The 27,957-nt window shown below is 40.3% G+C and overlaps 1 protein-coding gene across 6 annotated transcripts; it reads left to right on the top strand.

The window, feature by feature from the left end:
* The first annotated feature begins 54 nt into the window (after positions 1-54).
* Positions 55-27,453, top strand: adgra1a (adhesion G protein-coupled receptor A1a). 6 transcript variants are annotated; one of them, XM_077550481.1, is made up of 7 exons: positions 55-296; positions 9,775-9,902; positions 10,056-10,120; positions 12,941-13,092; positions 14,332-14,427; positions 14,508-26,095; positions 26,563-27,453. In XM_077550481.1, exons 2-6 carry the CDS (start codon positions 9,887-9,889, stop codon positions 15,943-15,945), a joined length of 1,767 nt encoding a protein of 588 aa, XP_077406607.1. In that variant the 5' UTR covers positions 55-296; positions 9,775-9,886; the 3' UTR covers positions 15,946-26,095; positions 26,563-27,453. The 6 variants fall into 6 exon arrangements, with proteins under 6 accessions (XP_077406607.1, XP_077406606.1, XP_077406608.1 ...); XM_077550480.1 differs by having other exon boundaries at positions 9,997-10,120; XM_077550486.1 differs by lacking the exon at positions 10,056-10,120 and having other exon boundaries at positions 288-296.
* The last annotated feature ends 504 nt before the right edge of the window (positions 27,454-27,957 follow it).

The following is a 27,957-nucleotide window of genomic DNA, read 5'->3' as shown; positions in this document are numbered from 1 at the left end:
CTACAGGTTCGGCCCATTATTTGACGTCACTACATAGCAGTCGCAGCTTTTGCATTGACTTCTGTGGCCAGTTGAGGCCGTGCGGATGGAGTCTCCCTCCGATCCGCCGCATCGCTCTTCATTTCGACGAGTCCGAGGATAACCACCGCTGGGATCAATACAACCGCTCAAACATATATATATGTATACATTTTTAAATATATACATATATAATCGAGTCGCGTCTTTTGTGTGAACCCCAAAGTCGCAGGGGGCGCGAGAACAATTTCACAAGTGCAACTCCTGAACGGCAAATGGTAAGTGTTTGGAATGAGGCCGTTAATAATGATATCAGTCAAACACTCTTCCATTTACAGCCTACGACATTAGCATGTTTGTTGTTGTATTTGTTGTTTCTAATTTGTTTAATTCCAGAACATAAAGTAAATAATGGACTATTGCTATGGATTAAGTACAAAATAACGTTTTCTTATGTTAATGATTTCTTATACAGTATATATATGCTTGTATGTGATGTGTTAAAAAGCATAATTGGCGTTTGGAAAGATATTGTGAGAACGAAGGGTTTATAACTGTATATTTAAATTGTATAGTTCTTTAAAATGTTGCTTTATGTGGCTTGTTTATGATGTGGAACAGTGGTTCTCAAATAGCGGTAGTACCCCTGGAGGTACATGAAGGCACCCCGAGAGTACGTGAGAGATTAAAATATATTTCAAAATTATATCTAAGTATTTCAGAAAACTATAAATTCATAAAATTAATTAAAATTAGTTAATGATTTCTTATATATATGCTTGTATGTGATGTGTTAAAAAGCATAATTGGCGTTTGGAAAGATATTGTGAGAACGAAGGGTTTATAACTGTATATTTAAATTGTATAGTTCTATAAAATGTTGCTTTATGTGGCTTGTTTATGATGTGGAACAATGGTTCTCAAATAGCGGTAGTACCCCTGGAGGTACATGAAGGCACCCCGAGAGTACGTGAGAGATTAAAATATATTTAAAAATTATATGTAAGTATTTCAGAAAACTATAAATTCATAAAATTAATTTTATATATTCAGTAGGGTATAATTTAGTGTCCTAAAAACCCATCATTTCCCCATAACAGAATGGTTCGACCTAATTTGTAATTTGCCACCTAGAATCACCTGTCGATCACTTGAAAACTTTATTTAAAATTCAGTTAATTATTTCTTTTTGAGAACAGAGCTTTACTATGAGCACTTAATGTTAACAATTTTTATGTGTACAAATCTTGATCTATTATTATTATTATTATTATTTTGTTATATTTTATTATTTCCAAATAGTTCAAGAGACGGCATAAATACAAAGAGAATTCCAAAATGATGGCACAGCACTCGGTTTTAAGTCTCCTTTTTTTCCCAATCAGAAATATTTTGGCTGAAAAAATATTGCACAGGTTGAGAACCGCTGATGTGGAACATGTACTTGTCAGTATCACTTGACAAATGTAGACATCCAACACATTTCAACTACTTGAAGCCTTTACAATTCAAATTGACCTGTTTGAAAATCTAGAGAGACAGAAAAAAAGACCAGTAGAATTTGCATTTTGTTATTTTTTTAAGTAAACGTTGAGGGAGTCACATTGATCCTTGAACATTGTTTGTTGGAAACAACACAACTGGAGGGTTCAGTGCACACTGAGCTGATTTGTTACTATGTCCTTCTCAATGCTGTCAATTAATGATAGATCCGGAGATTAAAATAAGGTCTTCAGTAATGCTGGCTTGTGATAATTATCACAAGCCATTGTAACTCTCCAGTTTTGCTATTGTTGTTTTGGTACACCAGAAAATGTTCACCCATTAATATGATCTGCTGCATATTTTAGCTGCTGATACCACTACCACTATACTTAATATAAATAAAACTATATACCTGTTTACAATGAAAAAGAATAAAAATAGGTGGGCCTTGTTTAATTTTTTTCCACACTTTAGAAATAAAAAAATATATATTTAAAGTCAAAAATTGTCAATTTGACCCACAACGCTCAGAAGTAGGGTGGTAACAATATCCAAATGCCACCATATAGTAATCATCACAATATTATGAGAAGATTGCCAATGTAAAAAAAAAAAGTCTCACAATCCTGTATAAAAATTCACAATGTAAATATTGTGTTTTTGTACATAATACCAGCATTGACAAAGAAACTGGCGTGGTCTATGTAGTTAACAATGCTGTGTTTAGCTGAAACAAAAAGTAAAAAGTAAAAGGCAAAAAGCTATGTTTTTAGAGATTTTGAAAAATATTTGCTGGTATGACTGATTTATGCGAGTGATGATTGCTGCACTGTGTTTAATGAGAACATAGTTTTTGTCCATGTGAGCAATAATCTAACCAGTTTTTCTCTTTGGATTGTTTAATTTGATTTTGTGGGTGTGTGTTTTTTGTAGAGCAACAAATGCAAATACAAATAAAATGAACATAAGCAATTGCATGTAAATGTCTCTTCAATACAATGCTAATTAGCTGAGATCAGAATTATACATTAAGTTCAAATTGTATAGGTAACATTTATGGAAGTAAATTGTACGGGCACATGCCTCATGTTACGGGTATGTGTCACTTTTGCACCCAATTTACCTCCATAAACATTAACTGCGACGCGCATAAACGATGTACAATCACTAACAGAGGTGCCAAAATCATGGTCCAGAAAGTAAAAACCCTGCCACAGTTTGGCTTTAGCCTCAGGTGCTAGTTAGCTCGCTCCCATGGTGCTCGATTACCTGCTAGGGAGATAGCTAGCTTGCTAGCACCCATGGTGCTCGTTTAGCTAGCTAGCATTAGGGGCTGCGGCAGGGTTTTTACTTTCTGGACCTGGATTTGCCACCTCTGATCACTAAAAACATTTAATAATGAGGCATTTACTCACTAATACACACACACACACACTTCTACTTATATAATTGTGAGGACATCCATAGACATAATGCATTTCCTAGCCCCTTCACCTAACCCCAACCATCAAAAATGATTGCCTACCCCCATTCCTTACCCTAACCTCAACCATAACCCAATTCAAACCTAAACTCTAAAACCAATTCTTGACCCTCAAAAAGAGGTCTTGAGTTGTGAGGACCGGCCAAAATGTCCTCACTTCACAAAAATGCCATCAATCTGTTGGTTAAAGACGTATTTTGGTCCTCACAACGTAGCTCTTCACACACACACACACACACACACACACAGTGAAATGAGTCTGAATTTGTGGAGAAACGTGTTACTTTCCAGCTGGCCATTAGCATCGGTCTTAAACGTAGCTGGCCAACTGCACTAATAAACTAATCACCAGAGGGTGGTGGAATTGCACAAATGGAATACAACCTCTCCTTTTTACCAGATATGCTGCTTTGAATGTCGTGACATGACAATATCATCATAGCAATTTTAATATTGCAAGATCAAATTCCATACTCAGGAGTGTTTGGAGAGGCGGCTTTTAGTTTTGACATACACAGTAAATATCGAATAACATTGGTATTAGCTCATCATCATGAAAAAACAAAACAAAAATGCTTGTTTGACAGCCATTTTGCTTGTTTTATGTAGCTGAATTTTCACAATGATGTCACTCTGCAGTCACACAATAACATCTTTAAAGCTACTAAACGCGGAAAATTATAGTTAGAATCGCTACTGCCACCTGTTGGACAAAAAAATTCTACTGAATTCTTCACGTACACAATGGAACAATCAGCAGTGTGGCACTGCGCCAAGGTGTTTGCGCTTCTTTGTTTTTGTGTGCATGTATAGCACTTCTTCGTTTTTTGGAGAAGAATGTGTTTGATGCCGTGGAGGCATTGTAACACGTGGTGGCACCGAGCCCATTGTTTTTCTTTCGGCTTAATAAAGTGAATCCGTGGACTGCCAATCCTTTTGTTGCTCTCCCTTTTTTTTTTTTTTGCTGACCTGCTGCGCCTTCCATGACCGATCGGCCCGCACGTGTTACAACAATGTGCACTTGACGTCACATCCACAGACAGAGGGGGGAAAATTCAAACCCGAATCCAGATAAAAAGGCTATTGTAAAGATATTTTGGACCAAATTAATAAGGAATTGCAATTTTAAACTTTTTTTTGATGATTGCATGAAGATGCAGAATTGTCTTTAATTTCTTAGCATGTTTATCTTATCCATCTTTTTCTTACAGCTGAAAACCAGTGTTAAGCTCCACATGCAGTAACAAAATAAATCTTATTTCAAAATAGTGACAATATGCAGTGCAGTGTACTGTTACTTATTTTAGTTCTTTCATGGGTACTGCAAAGGATTTAAATCAGTCATGCTTTGTCTAATAGATGGCTTGCTCAGTGAAGCGTTATGAGGGCACATGATGTCCCAGAGAGAACTGGGAGGAGGAGGAGAAGAGACATGACAGTGTCTCTAAAATACAGGCGGAAGCGCGTTTACCATTTTTTCTCTACAATATCTTCAGCTTGAAATATGCACACACAGGAGTCGGTTCCAGTAAGAGGAAAAACAAAATGGGTCAGATTGCGCAAACAGACGTGGTAGCTGATCTACCAACTGGGTGCTCAAAGGTGTCTGCCAGCCAGGCAAAACTGTTCATTTTCTATCTTGCACATTTCTACATAACACGCAAACCACAGCAAGAGCATTATGAATTTCTTTAAAAATCTGAAATGAACAGCCGTGGCTGAGTCCCGTGATTTGGGATCCCTTCGCTTGTCACTTTATGCTTTGCTCTCGCAAGCTTCTACTAGCTTTTTTCCCCCCTAGCTTCTCCCGTTAGCCGCTCTTGTTAGCCTCTCCAGTATTATATGGCTCCAACTAACTCCCGCTAGCCAGTTTTGTTGCTGCTCCGGCTCAGTTTTTCGGCGTTACTAGCCGAGCTTCACACCATCTGCCAAGTCGCTGGCACCCACCGAGATGCTTGTTCGCTCACGCAAAATATTCTTTTTTTTTTCTGGAGAGCTGAGTATTGTTCATTCGGTAATTTTACCGATTTGACATGTCATCATCATTGCTCTCCTTTTTTTTTTTTATATATATATATATTTTTTGTATGTGGGTGATTATGTGTATGTGCGTGCGTGCGTGCGTGCGTGCGAGTGTGTGTGTATTCATTAGTTCACCTAAAACCTATTTTTTTTTAAATCCCATACCGTTCACCAGGTGGGGGCGGAATGCGCCCCCGCCCACCAAACCCCCATCCACCCCACCGGGACCCCGGCGGGCTTATGGGACCAACCCGGCGGGGCGATAGGGCTCGCCCCCCGCATACTGGGGCCCGCCCGAGGTGCCAGGAGGTCCACCGGAGCGAGGCGGGCACAACACCAAACACCCGCCCTCCCGGCCCCCTGAGCGCCGAGACCTGGATGGAGCCCCCGGCCCAGGGGAGGGGGAGGAAGGCGGACAGGGGAGGGGGAAGGGACGGGGGAAGGAGACGACAAGGAGGGCAGGAGGCAGCGGCAGGGCCGCAGAGAGAGGGGGAGAGGAGGAGGAAGGGTGACGAGGGAGAAGGGACAGGGAGGCGGAGGACGGGCGGGGAGAGGCGAGGAGGGAGAGGCAGCAAGGGGGAGGAAGGGAGAGGGGAGAGGGAATCACGGGGCACCCCGGTGGCCCACAGGCCGGACACCAGGGAGAGCCCCGCAACGCAGCACCCCCCAAGAGACCCAAGGAACGGCCAAGACTCAGCCGCCACCCAGCAGCCAACAGAGGGGCAGACCCGCCCACGCCCAGCCAGGGGGGGACAGCACCTATAGAATTAACCCCCTGGCATGCAATGAATCCGAATATTAACCCTTAGTGCCCATTGGAGGTGAATCTGCTCGATCCTGTTGGCAGCAACTGATTTTTTGACTATAAAAACACAACCATTAGTTACAAATTGCCAAATACAGAAACATCAATGTAAGTTATCACAATGTGGTGGCTCTCGCTAACAGGCAAAATTAAGTAACCAGAATTAGGTTAAAATATTCTATATACGTAGACCATGTTTCTATAAATTTTGATATTTGGTTTTTATTTGAGGCAGATATTTTTTCCATTAAAATGTGATTTATGAGGAGGTTAGACCATTGAGTTTGTTTATTTTTCCAGTTAACAAGAATTATTTTTTTTTTGCGATAGTAAGGGCTACAAGTGTAGATTGAAATTGTTAAGTCAGTTGTTGTTAGGTCACCTAGCAAACACAAGTTTGGAGATAAATGTATCCTACAGTCCAAGATAGCGGAAAGTTTTTCTAAGACTTTAGTCCAGAAATACATAAACATCAAGCATGAAAATAAGTGTCTGTAGTGTTTTGTAAACACTGGAGACAAATGTCGGAGTCTGAGAGTCCCATTTTCTTCATCATATATTGAGTAATGTATGTTCTATGAATAATTTTATATTGGATAAGTTGTAAATTTGTGTGTTTTGTCATTTTAAATGCGTTTTCACAAACTTGAATCCAAAAGTCAGATTCCGGAGCTATAGACAAGTCTGTCTCCCATTTCGAGATGGGTAAAGACATTTTATCAGTGTATGAAAGTAACGTATATATTTTTGAAAGTTTTTTTGTTGTTGTCGGAGAAAACTTGGTAATATCTATAGCTAAAACAGGCGGTTGGAGCGTACCCCGAACACTTCGGGGCACGCAAGATATTCTTGTGGTAGGCTTGCGAAGTGTGATCTCTCTGAGCCACCATAGTGTGCATGCTTCTGAATGCATGCACTTTGGCTACATTCTATGATATAGCGACATCTAGTGGTCACTTATTACACACTGTACCTTTAACAATTTGTAACAAAAATTATTACTAACAGTCCGCAGCAACCGTGTTGTTGGTAAATAAGATACTTGCAAAAAAAATAAAAAGGATAAAAAAAGATTTTAAAAAACAAAACAAAAAACACTACAATAATCTAGGCTTGAAAAAAAAAATAGAAGCAGTCCTCAGGCCAGCACGTCACCAAATTTTGGGGGGTACGTCAAGGTCATCCATTACCTCAGAACTCGTGATGCTACGAGACGTGCCAAGCTTTGAGGCTTGTACGAGTGATGGAGTGGATGTTTCCGCAAAGCGTGTATCGAGGCTTACTTCATTTAGAGGAGGAGCTGAAAATGATGACATCCGAAGACTCGCTCGCTGTTGTACCACGTGACTGCTATGGGAAATACTTCCAATTGTTCCGCAAGGTTTGAAATACTTCCGATTGTTCCGCCGAGTTTGAACCCCTTCAAGCAGCGGCTACATTCAAAATGTGTGTGTTTTGGAAAGAGTCACGGCCTGCTCATCGTTTGGACAAAGATATTGCAGTTTTATAGTAGCGTTAGCCGTTTAATTTAGCGAGATACAGGGAGTCCTCAAGTTACGGCGGCGTTCTGTTCCTACGCTGGCGATGTAACCCGAATTTTGGCTTAAATCGGATTTCCCCGTTTCAGTCGATATTTACATTAAAATACTTTGTACAGTAATTTAAAAAAACACACATTTGCGCGAAGAAGACGCCAAAACCAATATTGTATAAACCATATGCATCATACATAGGTTGAGAAACAGCTGCCTGTCATTATACAGTTGGCCAGCAGGTGGATTCCTGTGGACATGAAGCTTCAAGAAATGAACTCTTTCTCGAACCAATTCCTGAAATGGTTCGAAGCCTCTATGAGGCTTCATCTCGCCATCACTACACAGGACATCCCACCCAGCCCCAGGTTTCCGTCATCCACCCCTCGTGTGTTCTGTCCTCTCTCTTTCCTGTTACCTTTCTCTGTTCTCTGTCCCCTTTGTGTCCATCCACCTGTCTTCAAGCTGTTGGGTGGTCCATTGTCCAACCCATGTCAGCCTCTTGTTGGCTGAAATGGTGTAGCCCTTGTCCCCGATTAGGTTTTTTGGATGCCAGTTGGAAGGGTCAGAGCTCCACAGGTGCAGTCAATTAATGGTTAATTAGCAGTCAATTACAGTAGACAGGAATTCAATGAAAACAAGACCAACGCGCTGCAACCGAATTGTGATGGGCAGATGATGATTTTGAACACTCGAAGCTTTCCATCCAATCGGTTCACAAAAAGGTTCTGCTTGTGAGGCTTCATGTGCACACAAACCTCCCTGGTGGATGAAATCAAAACTGTAATTTGAACTACTTGGCCTTTTTGCTGTGTTGCAACAGTGTCGGTTTAGGAACAATCTCAGAAAAAAAGAGTAACATATTTGACTTTGTGTGTTACTCTCATGTAGTTAATCAGTTCATTAATATTGTGTGGGTAATGTCATGTTATAAAAATTATTAATCCTGTAGGAAATGTGCTGCTTGATTGTGCTGATGAAAACTGAGGTAATGGGGACTGTGCTTATGGATACTGGAGTGATTGCGCTTATGAGTACTGATACATTGTTATGATAGATGAATGGTTAACAAATAAAGAATAAGAAAAAGCATACCCACCAAGGCTCATTCCAAGTGTTTCATCACTACTGTGTTCATAGCAAGCACGGAAATGCCTCAGCATAGATGTGTTGTTGTAATCTCTCTTTGGACAAGATCGGGTTGGAGTCAGTATAAGACGTGAGGCGGAGCTAGAGTGTTGAGGGGAGAATGGCTGAGGAAGCGAAAATGGCGACCGGTTGCAAGCAGATCACGCTTGAGCATTTTTTTCAAAGACGAAAAGCATCGACCAATGCTAAAGAGCACATTGATGATGATGATGGTGACTCCGAGGTTGACGCCGAAGTTGGAAGCGTTGACGCGGCGGCTTCGATCACGTCGTAAAGCCTCACCGGCTAGCGATGCTAAAGCCGGAAAACGTGGTGCACAACGAGCACTTTTGCACAGGCGGACGTTCAATCGGACGATGAAGAGTACCCCGAGTCCAATGCATATTCATCGGAGGAGTGGGTACAGTCTGATCATGGAGAAGACACTGGTTCTGGACTACGATGCCACCATGAATGGAGTGGATAAGATGGATCAGAACATCTCTTACCACCCGGAATAGGAACTGAAGGACATGAGGAAGCCAGACGTAACACCAGGTCACCGTATCATGATCCTGAGAGTAGACTTGATGACAAACACAAACACAAACACACACTGCAGTATATACCTGCTACTCCCCGGAAAAAAAGGCCGGCAAGAAAGTGTAGGGTCTGCACGCGAAGGGGCAATCGCAGTGAAACTAATCTGTGGTGCAAATCCTGCTCTGTCCCCTTGCAGGGGAGTGTTACACAAAAAGAAAAACTGTAGTTGAAACATCCACACAATTGTAAATAGTACCACACATGCACAGTTGCACACATTTGTAAATAGTTTGCCAAATTGTTTTGTCAAATTGTTACACTGTTGAATGTAAATAAACTTATTTTGCTATCAAAAAACACTTTTTCATTGTTGGTGGTAGTGTTTTACAGAAGTAAAGCACTGTTTAGGTGTTTGTGGCATCTTCATGGAAAAAAAAGGTGTCAAATTCACTAGAGTGCATGAAATAATATCGTTTCACAAAAAGCTTGATTTCTCCGTATTTTGATCCAAAACAGAGCATTTTCTATTTTCTATTGTTGATTACTAAAAAACTGAATAAGGTAGAAACAAACTTTTTTTCCCGCTGAAAGATGAGAGTTCAATCTTTCATTTGGTAGTATCTGTGTTTCCATAGTCCAAACACAAAATTTTCTGTGGACCTTGAAAGATCAGTCAAAATGCTTAAATCAGCTGGCATCCACATGTTCTCTTTTCTGAAAATGCTTGGCAGTCAAAGAGTTAAATATATCTACTACAGGATCTGAAGAGAGTGCTGTCCTTCCCACCATATCCTGGGGATTACCTGCATCCAGTGGTGTATGCCTGCACAGCTGTCATGCTGCTTTGTCTGCTGGTCTCCATCATGACATATGTCATCCATTACAGGTTATTACCAAGTCATTATTTAAAATGATTAACAATTATTATTTATTGTTATTTTTATATTTCTACTATCTTTGGTTGCTACATTTTTTTCCAGTGTGATCCGCATCAGCAGAAATGGATGGCACACACTCCTCAACTTTTTGTTTCACACAGGACTGACGTTTGGTGTGTTTGCTGGAGGCATTAATCAGATCAACGTTCCTTTTTTGTGTCAAATTGTAAGTTGGATTGCCTTTCTCATTGGATCATAAATGCAGTACAGCAGTGTTTAACAAAGGTTTAACAGTTCTTTGCAACAGCACAACTGAATTGCGTCATTGGCTGCAAATGGAATCTGAGTGCATATGTCTAAAATGAGAAGCCACATACAAATGTTTCATAGTTACGTATCCTCCCAGAGCTCTCACCTTGTCAGTGAAGAGGGATTTGTGTGTCCCAATAATCCTAGGACAGGGGTAGGCAACTCTGGTCATAGAGCGCTGTAGTCCAGCGTGTTTGAAGTCTTCCTTCTCCAACATGGGCGACTGAAAGCATCAGCTCATCAGCAAGCTCTGCAGAAGCCTAATAACGATCCTCACGCGTTTGGAGGAGGGACATTTAAAACATGCGGGAATGCAGTTCCCTAGGACCAGGGTTACTTGCCCCTGTCCTAGGAGCTAGGTTGTCTTGGGCTTTACACTCCCGGCAGAGTCACCAATGGCAAACAGAGATCCTATGTGAGGGACCTGACAACGCATGGCTCAAAGACCATTTATGATGAACACAAATTTTGGAGCTCGTTTTCCCTCACCCACATACGGGTCCCCGGGGGTCACCCTCTGGAGCCAGGCCAGGCCAAGAAGTAGGGCTTGATGGCAAAGCGCCTGGTAGCCGAGCCTGCCCCCATGCAGCTCTGGTACCAGTCGTTTCAAGAGGCGTTGGATTCGGAGTAGGTGTGGGCATACTTACTGCCCCCCTGTTTGGCACCTGTACAAAGGGATTCATCAGGGTGGACGAGAGGGTAGCCTCCCTTGGTCTTGTGGTAGAGAGACAGGTTCTGACTGTTTGTCCCATGGTCCACACAGAATTAAAAAAATACTCACCACTTTTGGAGTCATTCTTTAGGGGTGCTGGTAAGCGTTCCTGCTGGGGACTTCAATGCATACAAACATTGAGACTTGAAACCTTGGCGGACACCAGCGGTGAGGGTTGCCATCAAGCTGACGAAAGAGTCCTGTCAGGCCTTTTTGGCCTCTGAAGGCATCTGAATTGGTAGTGGCTGGCCAAGCGAAACAAAGCTTGGTGGTCACTGAGGCAGAAACTCGGATGTGGTTTGATCATGAGGCCATAGAGAATGACTTCCAGATAGCTTCAAATAATTTCTATCTATCTATCTATCTATCTATCTATCTATCTATCTATCTATCTATCTATCTATCTATCTATCTATCTATCTATCTAGATAAATAAGTGTGCAATTACAGCACATCTTGTCCGCTGCGAGTAATTCTAATATCAGGAGCCAGTGTTTTCAACTCGTGGAGCCAAGGCACTTATTTTGCATAAGAAAAACCTCATGGTAAACCAACAAACAAAAACAAAAAGTTTACACACTGAAATAATTATCTTAACTCAATTTAGTTATAAATGTACTTCGCCGTGAAATCTGATCTTGTATCGTTGAACACAAAGCTGATATATTTGCAGGAGCCCATCATCACTGGTACAGTGCAGAATTTAGGACACCCTTGCTTGTCAACGGCAGCTGTCAGATGTGAGATGGAAAAAATCTTTAAAATTATTATTATTTTAAAGATTAGGAGTCATAGAGAAAGGTTGTCTCAATTATGGAGTCGCAACACCAGACTTTAAGAAAACGGCATTGGGAAAATATCTGTCAGCTCTATTTTTGTAGACCGCACACATGTGCACAGCATAAAAAAAAAAAGGCACATCTTGATTTTCGTGCCGGGGCAAGTCTAGTTTGCTTTGTTTGGGAATTTGGCAGACTGCATTGCACGATGCTGTGTGTTCCGGCAGACTCCTCTTTTTCACCTGACAATATGGCAACTGAAGGTAGACCAGACCTTAGATCAGGTGGTGAAAGAGATTTTATATACAAGTCTTTTGAGTTATGGGTGTGGTAAAGTAACACATCAAACTTGTACCTCAAGGCACCACTGTTGCTGTATTTGAAATCATCAATGTTCCTGTTCCTCTGCCTGCCTCTGCCGTTTCATTTTCTTGTTTCCACAGTCTCCTTGGAGAGATTTGGTGGGCAAAGTCTCCTACGTAGTACCTGCTGTTAATAATCTTCAGTGGGGTGTTTGTTTTTTGTTTTTTTGCGTTTCTACTATGTGTAGGTAAGAGTCCCTGTTTTTGTTATTAGTTGTAGTCCCTCCGCTGTGGCTCCGCCCACCTCTTTGTTGTTTATTGTTTACTCTGAATAGGTTATTCATGTCAACATTTTGTTGCCGTTTTTCCTTTTTGTATTTAGTATTTGTTTAACTTACACATCCAAAATCAATGTATTTGTGTACCAAGCAACACATTCAACACTTCATTTAGATGGATTGTTATAGTAAAAGAGAGGTGACTCTTGAAAATAAGTACATTTAATGTGCTATTTCAAAACAGGCAATGTGCATCAGTGACTCAGAAAACCTCCCACATCTGAAAATGGTTATTTTTAGATTTTGCTCCTTACGTACAGTGTTCTGTAGTTGTAGTCCTTCCTGACCAAAACTGAATCATCGAGTAAATGTTATACAGTAGCTCAATGGTACTACAGCATCGCATTGTATGTAGTGCAGTACTACAGTAGTGATTTCAACACAAATGCCACTCCTACAAACACTGGGGTCATAGGATTCAAATGGACATATTATGGTGGAGGGAATACATTTTAATTGCTTGTGTACAAATAGTTGAAGACAGAGAATCCACTGACAACTGAATATGTTGTCTCAGTGGATACTCTGTAGTATATGATCTTTGTGTATGATCTCTTTGTATATGATCTGTCATTATTGTTCTGTTCATATCTTCATCTCTGGCAGGTTGGCATTATGCTCCAGTATGCTTCTTTGTCTACCATGCTTTGGCTGACATTTACTGCCAGAAACATCTGTAACAATGTGTCCAAAGACCCACTTAAAGCCCTAGGCCCAAACGGTCCCATCCTGGCTGAAAGCAAAACAACTATTCTCAGGTAAACTTACCTACTGTATATCACTGTATTTAAAGCCCTTCCATATACTGTATATATATGATTTTATCTTACCTTTGGCACAGTCGCAATTTAATTTCTCATGAAATCTGAGTTATTTTCGCTATATTTCCAACCCACTCGGCTACCCATTCAAGGTACTTTTGGCTTTGCTTGGGTGTTCGGACTCAGAGAATTTTTGGGCTGAAGTCCAATTTGCGAGTTCCGAGACATTCAAACTCATATAGTCTGTTTTCAATGATGATGATGATGATAACGTGTGATGTGCATTTGTGTCTACACTATTCACAAAAAGTTAGGGATATTTGGCTTTCAGGTGAAATTGATGGAAAATGGAAAAAGTTCACGCTACAGTGATATATCATGACAGTAGGACATTTAAGTAGAAGGGTGCACATGTCAAACAATAGATTGAAAGAAAGTTAACAATGGTGGGTACACCACAACAAAAAAAAGGTCAGTGTCTCAATAACTCGTCATGTGCCCTGGAGCATCAATTAAAGCTTGACAACGACGTCTCATGTTGTTCACAAGTCGACTCATTGTCTGCTGAGGCACGCCATCCCGCTCTTCTTGAAGAGCAGCCCTCAGGTCCTTGATGTTCTAGGGTGCAGAGTTGCGAGCCAGTACACGGCAACTCAGCTGATCCCACAGGTTTGCAATAGGATTCAGGCCTGGAGAAAGTGCAAGCCATTTAATTTGAGGTACACCAGTCTATAACAGCCGTTCACTGACGATGCCACCTCGATGAGCTGGAGCATTGTCGTTTGTCAATTTTGCTGTTAAGCTCCTCGTTAGAGAACAGCAACTTATGCAAACAGTACAGAAACATTTAACATTAGACATGTGCAATCAAAAGCTTAGAGAAAGTCACATTAAGTTCACCTGTAAAGGTTTGAATGCATTTTAGGCCCATTTTGAAATTTCACCTGAAAGCCAATTGTTCCTAACTTTTTGTGAGTAGTGTATGTACGCGTCATAATCCCAATATGTACTAGATGACCAAGTTTTCGGTGAAGGCTCGTTTGTTTGCGGCATCGATCAAACACAGATTTTAGCCCCAATACAAAATCCGCGATCCACAACAAATGCAGAAGTGTGAAAAAAATAGGTCTATTAAAGGATCAGAGCGTGACACAAGTTTACAACATGAATACATAAACAAAAGGGCAGAAAATTTGGTTATTTGTTTTCTCATGTTTACCTTTTCTTCCTCTCCAGATTCTATCTTGTAAGCAATGGCATCCCTCTCATAATTGTTGGAATTACTGCAGCCTTTGGAATGGAAAACTATGGTAGCAGGGATGATGCATTGTAGTAAGTACTCATTTCAAAGGAGTTGTATCTTAATTCAATGAAAAGCCTTCAATATTTTTGTACCTGGCTGTGTTTTCCAGTTGCTGGATGGCATGGGAACCAAGCCTGGGAGGATTCTATGCCCCTGTGAGTCTTTTGGTCTTAGTCATGTCTGTGTACTTCTTGTGCACTTATATCCAGCTTAAACGCCATCCTGAGAGGAAGTACGAGCTCCGAGTTCTGAGTGAGGAGCAGCAGCAGTTATCTTCCACAGACAACCAATGTCAACCTGGCATTGGGGGGGCTTCTGGATCAGCTGGTGATTGTGCAGCATTTATTACTGGTGTATCGGAGCTTTTCAATGAGCACTCATTCAAATCACAGCTATGGACCACAGTTTTCACACTGTTTCTATTTCTGTCGACATGGGCATTGGGAGCATTGGCAGTCTCTCTTGGACGTTTTCTGGATATGATATTCAGCTGTCTATACGGCGCGTTCTGTGTCACTCTTGGACTTTTTCTTCTCATCCAGCACTGTGCCAAGCGTGATGATGTGTGGCACCGTTGGTGGGCTTGTTGCCCAGCCAAATCCAAACTTGCTGATGGAGATGGGAACAGACAAATCCAGAGGCAGGAGCTTAATCAACCACAGTGCAACCTCAACTCCTTATGCTTTGGCAAAAAGCCATTGCTCTCACCGCAAAGCTTGTACCATAAAAGTGCATCGTGTTCCCAAAATCTCACTCCAAGTCACACCAGTTCTTGCTGTGTGTCGGCAATGACCCCCTCTGTAGCTACTCTAGTCTCCCCTTTTAGTGAGTCAGCGCCCTCACCATGTCCTCTGGCCCTATCTGACGAGCTCCCTCGTCCTTCTGTGCCACTACAGAGTTGCCTTATTGACAGAACCAAGTCACGCTCGTTCAATCACCCACGCCCATGTCTCCGCAACTACCGCTCTCATATGGCATCAAACAGTATGGACGGGAGTTCGATTTGCTCCCAACTCGAAATCCCTGACACTTCACACTACCTTGAAGGCTCACCAGTGTCTAACGGCCCGCGCCGAGACCTGCAAATTTCCTGCCCCAGCCCTCACTTAGATCAGCAGCAGCAGGCATCCTGTCATAGTTTACACCAGACCTCTTGCCACAATCTACAAGACTTACTCACTTCCAGCCATAGCCTCCTTCTACCTTCCCATAGGGTAAATACTTGCCAGTGGCACTCATATAGTTCAGCAGACCATTTTTCTACCACAAGCTGCTCTGAAATGCCGGATACCTGCAACTTACTGTATTCGCAAGACCTAGATTCATCCAGCTACACGTTGAAGATACCAAAGAAGGACAAGGAAAAACAATGTGCAGAAGTGGAATCAAATAGTTTTCCAAGAAATACTTTGCCTCGACAACATGCTACGATTAACCGACGAGTAACTATTGGCAGAAACCGTAGCTTGCAGGAAGATTGTCTGTTTGTGTCAGACACTACAGGGAATATACGGACTGGACCTTGGAAGAATGAAACTACTGTATAGTGATACCGTTCAAAGCCCTGACAACTCCGAATGCCCTCGGATTTGTCTTTAAAGCAATACATCATTTATTAAAAATTAACCAGCTATTTTGCGATATGGTTTATTTAAACACTTAACTGAAAATATTATCAATTTATGTTGAGCAATTATGAATTTATAGTACAGGGACACCTCGAGTTACAGAAAAGTTCCGTTCCTACGCTGGCGATGTAACCGGAATTTCGACTTAAGTAGTATTTCACCGGGAAAGTCTATATTTTCATCAAATACTTTGTACAGTAATTAAAAAAAATTAAAAAAAATTGTGCGACAGCCGGAACCAATATTTTGTGTTTCTGCACGGTCATTCTTGTGCTGACGGTCGGCAAAGTGGAGCCAATGGAAACGCGGAAATGTGACTCACCTGATGGTGAGCCAACCTGCTCGATGGATGTCCATTGCTGGACAACTAACAACTTAAAATAACTTTAAAATTAACTAAGAAGAAGGTGCTACGGACGAGGCACGTGAGCCATAAAGTCGAAACGACGTAACTCAAGGACTCCTTGTACTTTTTAGGGATATTTTTGTAAACACTACTGTAGTGGCCATTTTGGGACAGTCACGTGATCATCTGACGTATATATATATATATATATATAAATCACCTTGTGTGTATACTGTAGTTCTTTGTAAACAGATCTATTACAGCAACACCGCCAGCTTCAGTTTGTGTCCCAATTGGCCTTTTCACGTCATATTCATTCAGTCCCTGGATTGGCTGAAATTGGTGTTGTTGGTGTTCTTCTTCTCCAGACTCCTATTGAAGTGAATTACAACATATTGTGGTACATAGCGCCACCTGCAGGAGGGGCATAGCAATTAGTAGGCGTCTGATTGAAGAAAATGGGAGGCTGCACTGGCAAGACGTGCGGCACCATGCGCCGGTGCCGTGTTGTGTCAATCATTTCGTGACTGCGGGGTCTATTCTCATTTGAGCAGGGGCACGTGCCACCCCGGCCTTCTCTATGGCTCCGCCAGTGCATGTTAGGCCTCCAAGTAGACTTTGAAGCCAGATTGCCTATCTACTAGGTGCCGAAAAAAGGAGACATTTCAGTCAAGACTGAGGGATAGTGCTGTATTGTAGTGGGCTATTAGACCATAAGTTGTGAGTTCAAGAGGTTGATAAGTCTGGTGACTTGCAGAGGTGGCAAATCCAGGTGCAGAAAGTAAAAACCCTGCCACAGTTTGGCTTTAGCCCCTAGCTAGCTAGCTAGCTTGCTAGCTAGCGCCCGAGCAGGTAAACAAGCACCGTGGGAGCTAGCTAGTGAAGGAATTATTTGATTACTATATTACGTGTAATCTTTGCATGTTCCAAATAAATTGCATTGAGATCTGATGGAGAAGTTTTCTTTGCAAAATTTATTTAGAAGCTTCTAAAGACACAGTTAGGACACCCACATCTGAATGCAACGTGGAACCCCAAGTGTGTAACAGTCTACAGAACATCAGCTCATTTATAAACAAAAGATAAAAGGTTCCTCTTCCCGCCTCTTGATTGAACAAAGGACAGACATGTCGACTCCTAGTTGAACAAAGGTGTAATGTTGTTAGTAAGCAGACGTTTACATACAGACATGTCGACTCCAGGTTGAACAAAGGTGTAATGTTGAACAAAGGACATCTACATACAGTTCCCCTTCTTGCTTGGGGAACAGATGTAATCAAGATCTGATCCCAGACTTTTAGTCTCTAATGACAAGAGACTCTGATAACATCATGCACATTCCCATCTTCAATAGCTTTGAGGGTACGAAGATCAAAATAAAGTTCACAAAATCACCATCCCACTGTATTCTTTTAAACACTCATGATTCTATCACATCTATATGCCTATAAGTAAATTCAAAAACAGCAAAACTATAAATTGAAAATGTTAAATGTCTTCAGTCCCCCCATTGAACTTCTATAAGTTCAAAACCCGGACATTTAATCCCACAATAGTCTAGAGAGAAAGTCCAGCGTGGATCTTGATCGTCACAAAATGAAGCAATGTTTATGTGTGGAGTTCAGAAAATAAGAACAGCAGGGGAGGGAGAGAGAGAGAGAGAGAGAGAGAGAGAGAGAGAGGGTAGTTTAAGAGTCATATGGCATTAAAGAACAATTTGATTCATTAAGAAATTTTCAGTGGAAGGGGCATATCATATGAAAAATAACCCTATGTGCCATATCTATATTCAACCAAATGTGTCACGACGCAAAAGCAGATGTGTTTTTGCAGTGAAGTCATCTCCTGGTGAAGATCCCCCCCCCCCCCCCCCCCCCATGGAACAGTGCTGGAAAGCACTTAGCATCCTCCTGTGGTGGATGTGGCCCCCACTATTATGATCAGCAAACCAGATCGACCATTTCCATTTTCACCACATCTGAAAGCAAAATCATTTTCATTTAGTCACTTATAACATACATAGTCTTCATTCTTTACTTTGAAAAGAGCACCTGGTAGTTTTTAGCAAATGTTAATTGTTTAAGTTCTGTAGGTCCTGGAACGTGCTGTTGGACACGGAAAAAGTTCTTTTTGTTGTGGCATTCAAACAGAATCCGTTTAATGACATTTGCACATTCAATGACACAATAATGAAAGTCTTGTAGCCATTGGAACTTTATGAGGCCAATTGTTTAATATTTCTATTTTTCTTTAATGTCCTTGAGATCAGATATACTAAATCCAATATGTTTTAATCTCAATGCCTTTTTTATATCTTATGAAGTTTTGTTTTTTCAAATGGGTTTGTCTGATCCAATATTCCTAGGAAACCCTTATGATGGTAGATAATGATTAATCAAATATTTTACCATGATATTTACTGTTGTAGATTTAGCATAAATGTGCTTTTTGTCGTACATCAAATTTCTGTATTTTTAAACTCTGTTTTTTTATTATAGCAGTGTAAATCATTTAAAAACAACATCATCTTAACCCAGAACTATTCATGTCCGGCCGGGCCATAAACAGTCTGAGAAGAGATTTATATATATATACTTATACCTTTAATAAACACTGCAGTCCTGCAGTTCATTTTTAACAACTTGTCTCATGAAAAAATGTCACCCAGGTGTCTCAATGTTCCTTCCACACCTAAATGGCATATTCCATGGGCTCTAGAAATTATACTTTTCAATTGTTTCTGAAATGGAACATACTTACCGTATTTCTGCTATTAGGGTCGTCTTTTGTCATCTTTGTAGAACTTACTTTCCTCCAAGTCCAATCCTCTCCATTCTCCGCCTGTAAATTCCTCACACCAAACTTCATTCTCACATCAGACTTCCTTTTCAACAATACACAGACAGACCAGTCATTCTCACCTCAGACTCCCTTTTCAACAATACACAGACAGACCAGTCATTCCCCCACTCACATACTGTAGAAGTATCACATTCAGACTAACTTATAGTCCTATATTTATTTAATTCAACATGACTTGTTTGTGTGCATACTTTCTTCGTGACACACACAGACAGACCAGTAACTGACTTCCTCATCTGATAAAAATCAATTTTCATCATTTCAGACCTGAATGTGAAAACTGCAGCCGCTTCCAAATTGCTGCTTCAAAGAGGAAAGAACAGACACCTTGTGTCCTGTAGATTAGAAAAACAACCAAATTGGGACAATTTGGCCAACACCAGAACTACAAGAAGATCTCCAGCTGAGCTAGCCAGGAGCCATAAAAACAAAAGCCTTTGAGGCAAGAGTTTGTAATGCAAATTTGAATCCTGTTCAGTCAACTCAAAGTGAGAAAAACAACTCAAGCAGATGTAAATTAAGATACTGCAGCGGAGGACTTTAAGGGTCAGGAAGAGAAGAGAAAAAGATTTAAAACAACCCCATTAATCTATTGCAGGTCACAAATCTTCCAAATATCTGCCATCTCAACTAGTAAAAGAAACGAGTTATAATCAGAAAAACAAGATAAAATCCCTACTTTAAACCAACCAAAAAGTATTCTTAAAATGCTAATTAACCTCACCTCTTCTACAGAGTAGTGGGGGCTTGTAAAACACAGCAGGGAACTTTGCCTTTGTGCATTCCCCGTGGGATCCAAAGATCAGTGCTGTGAGCATAATCAAAATTAAAAATTTATTTCGCCGTAGGTGTTCCAAATCTATGAGTCCAATCTAGAAGCTAAAATTTAAAAGGAAAATGGGCAACAAAAAAATAGACCAAATTTAACAAGCCGCAAATAATGGAAAATATAGTAATTAAGATTGAAATAAATTTTACCAAATATCCTATCACATATTCACCTATGTCGTTTTCAATTTCCGAAACTGCGTTGCTATAGATCACATCTTCCCTTCTGACATAGTACAGAGTGCAAATGTCTACAAACAGAATACAACATACGACCTCAGGCACCAAACTCAGATGATTCCAGAACTTTGAGTCAACAACTGGAGTCAATATCCATTCCTGTCCAGCAGATGGCAGCAGCCGTGCAGGTCAGAGTTCAAAGCGGGCACTGGGCTTTGTGCACTGGAATTCTCAGGAAAAGCTCATCATGGCAGAATCGATGATAATCCTGTCTGCTCAAAAAGTTGCTGGACATTATGCTCAAACAATGCATAAGAGTCGTTGAACAGTCCCAGGACGAGCGGATTTACAGTGTACCATCCTTTTCGCAGTCCATGTGGTCACTTCCCCCCCGAAAGTGACCATTGTTCAGTTCGCCGTCCACTCTGAACATCAAGCAGAGCAGGAGAATGCTGTCCATTCCATTTCCAGCACTTTTTGGTTGAGTCACCCAAGTGAAACACCTTTCAGTCAAAGATTGAACCTGCTCGAAACATTACACCTCGTAACAGACAGAGGAAGACGAGATCATAGCAAGAGAACACTGCTTGTTGTCATTCAATTTCCAAGAAAAAATAAAATAAAAAAGTTCCCCCAAAATATTTTGTTTTTCAAACTATTTTTAATTTATTCATTTATTTATTTTGTGATTTTATTTAAATTTGATCACTACACTATAGCAAGTAGTAGTACTATATTTACGCATATGTCTACCATAGACATCTTCATTACGTGTTACCTCAAATTTAAGCTTAAAATGTGACAGCTCACAGTCACCCTGGCCACATGGAGGAAAGTCCTCTCCAGACTTCTAGAATGGGACTCAGATAAGGACAAAGGTTAAATCATTTTCACACCTACGAATAAGTTAGCAGAGATGCAGGGGAAATATAAAAATCAAAAATGAAAAGTCTATTTCAATTAAAATTTGGTTTTATTACTTATTCAACTATATTAAAATTTGGTTTTATTACTTATTCAACTATAAAACACACAGATCTGATTTTAAAAATAATATGAAGAGTGGCCTGTAGTTAACACCTAGACCTCTATATCCTTCCGCATTCTTCTCTTACCGAGAAAAGAGAAAAACTCCCATTACAGGACACATTGCCCTCTGACTCCTATTTCACACACAAATCCCCCCTCCTCCCATTTAAGACACAGGGAAGGAGCAGAAAAAAGGGGGGGAATCACATTCAAAACCTATTTTTTCCTACATTCCTATACGAAAAACAAACGCCATTATCACACCAGTCTTTTCTACTCAACAACAACACCAAACATACAGTTACAGATATTAAAGAAAAACAAATGAAATATCCACCCACACATTTCTTATTCACAATTACAGATTCAGTTAACTCCCAAACCACCCGGATAGCCCCCACTTTCCTTATCTAGGTCTCATTCAATTACTCAACAATTCTCTCAACTTTTGCGGCACATACGCACACACATACCAACTAGAAAAATTCCGATTATAATCACACAATTGACCCTAGTCATTTTATAACAAAAAACATTCCCTCCAAATCACACAAGTCACACATGCTCCAAACATTTCACCAACTGGGCCCAACAAACACTCACACACAACACAAACTCCTCAACTTAATTCAGTGGCGTCTCACTTGTTGAACCAATTCAAGAGGCCATAATTCTCACCGCAACGTTGCTCATTTCTCCTCCAAAAAATAAAATAACCACAGACGAACACAAACATCTCCGAAGTGCACGGACTCACTGTAAAATACACCGTTACTTCGTCGAATAATAACATCACCACGTACGTATAGCTCAAATGTCGACTTATTCGCGCACAATCCATCGCAACGTTACGGCCGCGACACAGACACGTCGCGCACATTGTAAGACAAACAACGAAAAAAACGTGTGGCCACAACACACCATGGAGCTTAACAAACAAACGCGTACACTCAACAATTCATTTCTAAGCCAAGAGCTCTCGCTTGGTTCAAATTTTCCCCGCGGGTCATCTCTCACAGCCAACACTTCATCCAATTTATGTTCCAATTTCTAAACAGATGCGGCTGCCCGCAGCTAACTCATCCTCAGCCTTAAAAACAGATTCGCGCGGTAGCGTCTTACCAAAAACTCATCTCCTGCGCATGGCAACTCGTACGCTGGCAGAGCCGCTAGCTTAGCATCAGCCTCCTTATTCTCAAAATCACTTAACACCACCATCCGCGCAACTTTCACAGAGCTACCCAACGCTAACATTCTAGCACAAACCAACATTTGGTCCACAACTTTATATTGTATAGATGTGTTTTTCACGGAGGTAATCAGCGTCTGGCGCTGTTTTACACAATCAAGTTCCATGAACACACCACATTTTTCAACGGTGAGAACCAACCACTATCACTATTAGTGCGCATTCATACATTTAAAAGAGTTTCAACTTACTTCGACGCCGTGGTGGAAATGCGTCCAGCATCATGAACGTTACAGCCTTCACTGTTCGCTTATCGACCAATTCTCCTCTCGACCGGAAGCGTATGCAAATCGAACCATCCTTAGTTACGGTCAGAATTTTTCGTCCATAATATGTAGTAATTAGTCGTTTTTAATATTTATAAAGTCAGTGACGTCTCACTTATGATACTACAATATAACAGATCAAAACTATTCTCATTAATCCCCCCCAAAAAATTATTATATATATATATTTTTTTTTTTCTCAGAAAAATTAAAACACGACGAAAATAAAACAGATATTAAATACCTTCTGCGCGACTTTAATAAATATATCCAGGATCTTCACGGGCGGCTAATATCACACAGCACTCGAACCGTAGAAATATACGGACGGCTTTATACCACTCCACACACCGTAGCGATATACGGGCGTTTAACACAGCACTCACTACGCGTGATCAACGCTAGCGGCTTATAACACACCAAAAAATAAAAACAGCCTATATTCCTCCGTGGAAACTCAATCTCATATGCCGTTTCAAACGGCGGAGCGCTCCTACCTGACGTCACTTCCGTACACAACGGGGCATCACTTCCTATGCATAGTTCAATGTCGTAGTAATTTTCAAAATCGAGGACTTTCGCGTCCCTCCGTAAAAAATACGACTTTAACCCCCCTTAACTTGTTCACAGATCCCAAATACAATTTAGCACAGACGAAATGCGACTGTATTGATTCTAAACAACCAATTTCTCTACGTGGATAAATGTCCACTCACCTTGTTAATATTTTGCGCTTTCGAAATCCGGTGTTCAGGACCAATCACAGCTGTTGCAAAAATGTCTCAATTTGTCTCCGTCGTCGTCAGGGTCACCATTTTGAAGGAATTATTTGATTACTATATTACGTGTAATCTTTGCGTGTTCCAAATAAATTGCATTGAGATCTGATGGAGAAGTTTTCTTTGCAAAATTTATTTAGAAGCTTCTAAAGACACAGTTAGGACACTCACATCTGAATGCGACGTGAAACCCCAAGTGTGTAACAGTCTACAGAACATCAGCTCATTTATAAACAAAAGATAAAAGGTTCCTCTTCCCGCCTCTTGATTGAACAAAGGACAGACATGTCGACTCCTAGTTGAACAAAGGTGTAATGTTGTTAGTAAGCAGACGTTTACATACAGACATGTCGACTCCAGGTTGAACAAAGGTGTAATGTTGAACAAAGGACATCTACATACAGTTCCCCTTCTTGCTTGGGGAACAGATGTAATCAAGATCTGACCCCAGACTTTTAGTCTCTAATGACAAGAGACTCTGATAACATCATGCACATTCCTATCTTCAATAGCTTTGAGGGTACGAAGATCAAAATAAAGTTCACAAAATCACCATCCCACTGTATTCTTTTAAACACTCATGATTCTATCACATCTATATGCCTATAAGTAAATTCAAAAACAGCAAAACTATAAATTGAAAATGTTAAATGTCTTCACTAGCTAGCTAGCACCTGGGGCTAAAGCAAAACTGTGGCAGGGTTTGTACTTTCTAGACCAGGATTTTCCACCTCTGGGCTTGCTAGGAGGCTGGTCAGAGCTGCTGTATTTCGTGATTTGGTGTTCCTGAAAGGGATAGACAGGTTGGCGTGAAGATGACTTTGCAGTGACTTTGGGTGAGAGGCAGATTGCACCCTAGACTGGTCGCCTGGGTACAAAAACTCCAATTCCAATGAAGTTGGGGGATTGAGTAAAGTGTAAATTAAAACAGAAAACAATCATTTGAAAATCATTTTCAACCTATAATCAGTTGAAACAGTACAAAGACAAGCCTAATACAGTATAAAAAAATGGGATGAGGCAACCAAAAAACATCCCCACTATCAAACATTTTGGTGGCAGCATCATGGTTTGAGCTGCTTTTCTTCAGCAGAGACAGGGAAAATAGTTGCAGTTGTTGGAAAGATGAATGGGCACGTTAACTTTGCGTTAATTCACTAATTTATTAATGCCAACAATTATTTTATCGTACATTAACGTCGTTCGTATTATTTATTTTATTGCAAAAGTGTGTTGCTTCCGGTTGCGGCGCTCAAAACTGAAAAGAAAGTATAGTGGCGGACTGGCGACTATAGCCTGGCAATAAATAGCCAGATTGATTTTACAATGTACAATGTCGCTCTGTGATTAGTTCGAACCACTAGTGGTTCGTATCGGTGGAAATAAATGGGAGCGGTACACGATGGATTCTCGGGAGTTTGTGAACTCACAAATACTGCGAGAATACATCTTGCAAGTGCAAGGTTATCGCGGCCAGACAGATATATATATTTAAAAAAAAGTTACGAACATGGAGAAGAGCACGGAACTTTTACACGGTCGTTTTCACTTTTTTTGTGAGCACAGTCGACAGAAACAAAATCATTTCTAACAACCGCAGAGCTGAATTTTCTTATCACCGGAGTACATCCAGTCTGAAATATCATCTAAATGCAAAACACACGGTTGGCACTAGTATACCATGCAACGAAACAAGCAGTGGAGCTACGCTTTGTCAGACTACGTTAGATGCAACTTGTGGAAGAACTATCGATAAACAAAGGCAACAGAAGCTTACAAATGCCATCGCCAAGTGGATAGCAATGGACTGCAGGCCTGTGAGTGTTGTGGAAGATGTCGGATTGAGAAATGCTTTCAGAGTCGCAACAAATGACGGCGGGTATGAAATTCCATCAAGACGTACCATCACAAGAATACGCGTACACGAGTTGTATGAAAAGGAGGGGACTGCCAAAGAGGCAGATTTACGACGTGCACCTTTTGTTGCTCTCACCGGGGACTAATGGATGTCTTTGGGTAACCATAATAACCTCGGGGTTACAGTGCATTATATTGATGAACAGTGGGAGCTGCGTTCACATGCTCTGTCTATAATGAAAACAGAAGCGAGGCATTTTGCAGAAACTCGCGCTGGACATTTTATGCAAGTTGCACAGGAGTGGAATGTGTCAAAAAAAGTCACCATGCTTAGCACACATTCTCCAGCGTTCTGTCACAGTATCTCTGCATAACAGTGCGTTTAACAATGTCTTGGCCAAGTGCAGAAAAATTGTGTGGCATTTTAAACACAGTCCAGCAAATGCTGCAGAATTGGAGCAACGACAAGTTGAACATGGAAAAAATAAGGAGTCACTTATACAAGACATTCCAACAAGATGGAATTCAACTCTGCAAGTGATTAAAAAAAAAGCATCATCAGAAACGAACAGCCACTGAGGGATGTCCTCACCCCACACACCAGGATTGCCATGCCATCGGAAGCTGAAATAGACATTCTGTGCAGGTTGGAAACGCTACTGGAGCCATTCAGGTATGATTTACAGTACATCATATTTCTCACAATCCTGTCATATGTGCATGGAAGACGGCATGTGTGTGTTGTTAATATGTTGAGAATATTTTAAATCTTACATTGGGTCCCATGGGGAAATTCATGCATGCTTAATGTTTGTTGTGTAATGTTTCCCTCACTGAGTAAAATGCCTATTTACAGGAACTGATGCTATACATACTCATGATTAAATATTGTCACTGCTTATCTTTATCACCGGGTACATTTTATTATGCTATGAACTTCTAATCTGATTTGCATTATATGAACAGGTTTAGAAATTAAAGGATGTCAATTTTGTGAAATTTATGGAGTTATAATGTAAAGGATCTAAACTAATATTCAAGCACTTTTCTGAATCTGAAATTAAAATTCAGGCACCCCTAGAAACCATGTGGGTCTAAAATGAATGAAATTTGACTGATGTGGAGTTGATTTTGTTACAGGTATGTGAAAAGTACGTCTCATGTTCTGTGGCTCTGCCTGCCTTTTGCCATCTCGCTCGAGTGATGGAGAGCTCAGATGATGATCCTGCGTATGTGGCCAAGTTTAAATCTACAATCAGAAAGGACCTGGAGACACATAAGGAAAATGCCAACATTGCGTATTTGAAGATTGCTACTGCATTGGACCCTAGATTTAAGGATTTCATGTGTATACCCTGAGCTGAGAGGAATGAGGTATGGGCCTCCGTCACCAATTTAGTCATGCAACAGCTGGTTGTTGAAGAGAAATCTGTGGAAGAAAAAACATCAGAGCTACCAAAGAAAAAAACAAGCCTTTTGGCTGCTTCATCTGAGTCTGATTCTGAACCGGATGAAGAATCAATTGAGTACTGTGTGCGTCGATACAGATCAGAACCCACCATTAGTTAGGAATCCTGTCCATTAGATTGGTGGTCTGCACACAGCAGACTAGCCTGCTATGCACAGAAATACTTAGCGACACCTGCCACGTCCGTTCCCTGTGAAAGGTTGTTTTCCCTTGCCTGGTCTTATTGTACAGAAGAAGAGAGCTTCCTTATTATCTAAAAATGTTGATAACCTTGTATGTCTTAGCAACTGGCTTAGTGCAGGGGACAAAATGTACAATTGCAGGATGTGACAAATGCTGTTCCTAATGTTTCTGCTGTTACTTCAGAAATTGCGTGTTATAGCCTAATTTTATGATTGTGGGCAGTTTTTTCCCCCCAGTTCAAACAGGATTGATACCCTGGCAGTGGCCGTGAACATTTAATTTAACTACAGGTGTATGAAAAAGGTATTTAAGTCACAAATGTTATGGTACTTAAATTTGTATGGCAATACATTTAAAATAAATGGTGCTATGCAATACAATACTTTTGACATTTGGGGGATTCCTTATATTGCGTGATTTTGTACAATGCGATTAAAAATTAAAAATGTTAATCGTTGCCCAGCCCTAATTGATTAATATATATATATATACATATAATATATGTATATAAGTGTGTGTATATATAAATATATGTGTTTGTATATATGTGTGTGTGTATATGTGTATGTATGTATGTATATATATATATGTATGTATATATATATATATACAGTATATATATATATATATATACATATATATATATATATACAGTATATATATATATATATATATACATATATATATATATATACATTTATACGTATATATATACACATATATATATACATACATATACATATATATATACATACAGTATATATATATACACATATATATATATATATACATACATATACATTTATATATATATATACATATATGTATATACACAAATATATATATACATATATATATATATATATATACATATATATATATAT

Source organism: Vanacampus margaritifer, chromosome 18, assembly GCF_051991255.1.
Source record: "Vanacampus margaritifer isolate UIUO_Vmar chromosome 18, RoL_Vmar_1.0, whole genome shotgun sequence".
NCBI classification, from domain to species: Eukaryota; Metazoa; Chordata; class Actinopteri; order Syngnathiformes; family Syngnathidae; genus Vanacampus; species Vanacampus margaritifer.
The sequence above is the reverse complement of the archived record's forward strand: the minus strand, read 5'-3'. Positions and strand labels throughout refer to the sequence as shown.

Excerpts from the sequence above, each read along its gene's own strand:
- adgra1a (XM_077550480.1), top strand. Across the intron at positions 10,121-12,940 it reads TTCCTTTTTTGTGTCAAATT|GTTGGCATTATGCTCCAGTA; the intron begins GTAAGTTGGATT and ends CATCTCTGGCAG. Across the intron at positions 14,428-14,507 it reads AGCAGGGATGATGCATTGTA|TTGCTGGATGGCATGGGAAC; the intron begins GTAAGTACTCAT and ends TGTGTTTTCCAG.